Raw genomic sequence first — 2,511 nt, 5'->3', positions numbered from 1 at the left:
ATATACTTTTAAAATAATAATAAGGTACTTAAAGACAACCCTAATTACCAGTAAGGTAATAAAAATTCATGACAAAAAAGTCATTATCACGGGACAAGTTATTGTATTACTGCACTGTAACATTAGCAACATATAAGCATTTGACCCTAATATTGAACTGAAACTATAACAATCTTCTTCAATGAGATGATTTTTGGATTGCAGAAAGTTTAAACTGATCACACAAGCAGCTGTAGAGACTATTGGTCTCAAAAGTCTTCTTTTAAAGCACAGTGAAGAAAATCAAAGATGCATGGAAACATTGTCCAAAGGACTAAAGGACCATGGGAACCTCAGCCTCCTCAATCCTGAGATAACAAGAACTAGATGGTTCCTGACTACCACTACCAACCTTAACTTTGTTAAATTACATTATATTACTTGGAGTTTTCTGTCAGTTTAAGATTATTTGTCTATCAAAACAGGTGCCTGAAATCCTAGCAATCAAGTCACAATTACCAGGAGGAAAACAACAGCAGTCAGGTTACTCTAAAACTCCTAATCCATCCACTGTCATCAACTAGATTCTAACTCATAGTCACCCTAAAGAATAGGATAGAACTGTTCCATAGGGTTTCCAAGGCTGTAAAACTTTACGAAAGCACTCTGCCTCATCTTTCTCCTGCAGAAAGATGAATGCCTGAACCACTGCAACACCAGAGATCCTTAGATAAACTGCTAACAAGTACTAAATCATACTAAAAAGTCTAAAAGGCAGTAAGCCAGTAGCACGGAGAAATAGGGCTTACTGGATAAACCTCACTGGATAACCATTAACATCCAAGGGCTACACTGGTTACTAATCTTCCTGAGGAGCTAAACTAATTTCCTTAAAGATCCTTACTGTGCCAGTACTCACCGTGCCTGAACACCATCTCATTTAGATTTCACTCCTTCATCCTTAAACATGGCCTCTCCAGTGAAGACCTCCTTAGCTCTACTTCCTGTCTCCCTCTCAATAACTTACCCATAAAAGTCCTGATGGCATTTTTTGTATAAAGGACCTAGTTTTCTGTTTACTGGTTATGTGCAGTCTCTCACACTGTGGTAGAACTAGGACAAATATACAAAAAGGCGTAAGATAAGCACCATACTTACTCATTTTTGAATCCTCAATACCTAGCATAACAGTAAATATTTAATAGATTACTTTAAGGAAGGAATGGTTTGCTACTTAAATTGACAAGTGGGGAGGGGTGGTGAGGAAAAGGAGAATGAGGTATTTGATATTTGACATCAAAATGGGCTTCTAGGTCACTGCCTTAGACCCCATCACCATGCAACAGTACCAAATTAGTTCTCTGGTACAATTTTTGGTTCAATACGATTCTGTTTACTCTTAACAGTACAGTTAATTAATAATATGCTGCGAAAATAATCCCTACCGAAAGATGTGTTCCGATTTGCACGAACATCTTGACACTGTCAAAGGAGAATTTTAAAACTAAAAGGGGGAGACTCTTATTTCTATTTTGAGTAGAAAAGCCTAAGAACGAAGCTGTATCAGCCCTCAAATACGCAAATATCAGGGGCCCCTGACTAGGCTCTTTGACTTCTCCATCCTCTCAGGATTTCTTCAACCGCCCTTCCTACGCAGGTCTGACTCTTGGCGTGTAGACCTTTTCAAACCTTCGACCCTAATTAAAGAAGGGAGACATTTATCAGTCTTTCTTTTGGTTCATTCCTTAGATTTCCCCTTTTGGGCCACCTCAGGTGCTTCCTCCTTCATCCACCCTTCCCGGCCTACCCCAGCCTTTAGTAGGCCTCAACCCTCATCCACTCCACCATTGTTATTTACATCGTCGTCCGGGGAGGCTGAACGCTTCACCCCATGCGGATGAGACTCCCTAGCAGCACTCATCGTTGCGGAGATCCAGACGGGAATACCGAATCCACTCGCCCTTCTCCTCAGCCGTCTCGCCAGCAGCCTGCACTCTAACACGGGCCCAAGCAGCGCCTTTCCAGAACGCAGAGCTCTGGACCTTCTCAGCCACAAACGTCACTGCTGCGGCCGCTCACCACCCCCGGAGCACTCTGGGAGTTACAGTTTTCTGCTTACTCTACAGCCACCTGAACAGAGGAGATGGATGGGTAACTAAAACTACAACTCCCAGGAAGCCCAGCGGCTCAGGTCGCGCAGCGTGGCGGGAGTGCACCGTGAAGCTCCGCCTTCTTCGGCAAGCAGAGAGAGCTTTTCCGCGGATGATAATGGCGGTGAACGTTGGTGGGAAGTTTCGTTGCTGCAGAAAGAGATTTAGACTGAGTTTTCACGTTTCACCGTGAGACGCTATCCGGTTGGCAAATGCATCCTTTGTAGTAAAGCACCAAGGTTTAAATGTAATGTCTTTTGAATCCTCGAGTGCTCTTCCTGCAGGAGAAAAACCTTAAGAAAAGGGGGGAAAAATGGCTGCCACCGTTACCACCCTAATGCTAGCTTTCTGTACCTAACAAGTGATTTATAAGTGACCGACG

General features: G+C 43.1%; 1 protein-coding gene across 1 annotated transcript in view; it reads right to left on the bottom strand.

Annotated features, from left to right (window-relative positions):
- CUNH11orf58 (chromosome unknown C11orf58 homolog) overlaps positions 1–1,900 on the bottom strand; it is a 16,748-nt gene extending 14,848 nt beyond the window's left edge. The window contains exon 1 of the mRNA XM_007955468.2: positions 1,838–1,900. Within this exon, the coding sequence (XP_007953659.1) occupies positions 1,838–1,900 (63 nt within the window). The remainder of the gene's footprint in view (positions 1–1,837) is intronic.
- Between the last annotated feature and the right edge of the window lie 611 nt (positions 1,901–2,511).

The sequence above is a fragment of the Orycteropus afer genome, unplaced genomic scaffold (genome assembly GCF_000298275.1).
Source record: "Orycteropus afer afer isolate SDZICR_OR568_19922 unplaced genomic scaffold, OryAfe1.0 scaffold00014, whole genome shotgun sequence".
NCBI lineage: Eukaryota > Metazoa > Chordata > Mammalia > Tubulidentata > Orycteropodidae > Orycteropus > Orycteropus afer.
Note: the sequence above shows the minus strand (reverse complement) of the source record. Positions and strands in the feature narration are given on the sequence as shown.